This window comes from Nanorana parkeri, unplaced genomic scaffold (genome assembly GCF_000935625.1).
Source record: "Nanorana parkeri isolate BGI_ZX_2015 unplaced genomic scaffold, ASM93562v1 scaffold3057, whole genome shotgun sequence".
NCBI lineage: Eukaryota > Metazoa > Chordata > Amphibia > Anura > Dicroglossidae > Nanorana > Nanorana parkeri.
This window is the reverse complement of record NW_017309325.1, coordinates 49,777-51,179: the sequence shown is the minus strand read 5'-3', so window position 1 is coordinate 51,179 and position 1,403 is coordinate 49,777. Positions and strand designations below refer to the sequence as shown.

Here is a 1,403-nt window from a genome sequence, read left to right as displayed (position 1 = left end):
AGGACTGACCGTACAATACGGAGGGGTGGGGAGGACCCGGCGCTGGCGAGGGGATCGGCGGCTTCTTACCGGGAGGTCTCCATGTGTGATCAGAACCAGCTGACTGAGGGATCCGGAGGACGTGAAGATCTGGGTGCGGCTTCGTAACCACATGTCACAGAGGTGCAGGGACACAGTGCAGCGGCTCAGGAGCCCCTCCTGGCAGGTGACCGCACGCAGCTCAGAGGACGGGCGGTCACCGAGGTTCCGGGGTCCCTGGGAAGATGGTTGGTGGCCGGTGCTCGGTGCGTACTGGAAGCCGGAGAGGTGTTGGCACAGAGTCACCAGAATCCCAGAGGTCCTGCTGTGATTCCCGGGGACCGGATCTCCTCTACCCAACGAGGAGGCTGCGCACTTATCCGTCAGGGCGGAGCTTAGCGCCTGGCACAACGCTGTATGGAGGAAGAAGAGGAGATGTGTCACTGTGGGGTGTCTAATGAGCTACACCCCTCCCCCTACAATGTCAGTACCAGTATATCACCAAGGAAAGGGCAGACACCCCATCATGGGCCCTACAGGGGGAGCTTTCTCAACGAGATAGGGAGGGATCATGTGACAATGACACTCTCACCCGGCACAGTGATCTCCATACAATGAGAAGGAGCCCTTTGTCACTGTGGGGTGTCTAATGAGCTACACCCCTCCCCCTACAATGTCAGTACCAGTATATCACCAAGGAAAGGGCAGACACCCCATCATGGGCCCTACAGGGGGAGCTTTCTCAACGAGATAGGGAGGGATCATGTGACAATGACACTCTCACCCGGCACAGTGATCTCCATACAATGAGAAGGAGCCCTCACACGGCACAGTGATCTCCATACCATGAGAAGGAGCCCTCACACGGCACAGTGATCTCCATACCATGAGAAGGAGCCCTCACCCGGCACAGTGATCTCCATACAATGAGAAGGACCCCTCACCCGGCACAGTGATCTCCATACCATGAGAAGGAACCCTCACCCGGCACAGTGATCTCCATACCATGAGAAGGACCCCTCACACGGCACAGTGATCTCCATACCATGAGAAGGAGCCCTCACACGGCACAGTGATCTCCATACCATGAGAAGGACCCCTCACCCGGCACAGTGATCTCCATACCATGAGAATGAGTCCTCACCCGGCACAGTGATCTCCATACAATGAGAAGGAGCCCTCACCCGGCACAGTGATCTCCATACAATGAGAAGGAGCCCTCACACGGCACAGTAATCTCCATACCATGAGAAGGAGCCCTCACCCGGCACAGTGATCTCCATACCATGAGAAGGACCCCTCACCCGGCACAGTGATCTCCATACCATGAGAAGGAGCCCTCACCCGGCACAGTGATCTCCATTCCATGAGAAGGAACCCTCACC

The 1,403-nt window shown here is 57.1% G+C and overlaps 1 protein-coding gene across 1 annotated transcript in view; it reads right to left on the bottom strand.

Moving 5' to 3' along the window:
* The window catches only part of CCDC142 (coiled-coil domain containing 142), a 30,955-nt gene that overhangs the window by 20,254 nt on the left and 9,298 nt on the right, over positions 1–1,403 (bottom strand). Inside the window, exon 4 of the mRNA XM_018574578.1 lies at positions 10–431. Within this exon, the coding sequence (XP_018430080.1) occupies positions 10–431 (422 nt within the window). The remainder of the gene's footprint in view (positions 1–9; positions 432–1,403) is intronic.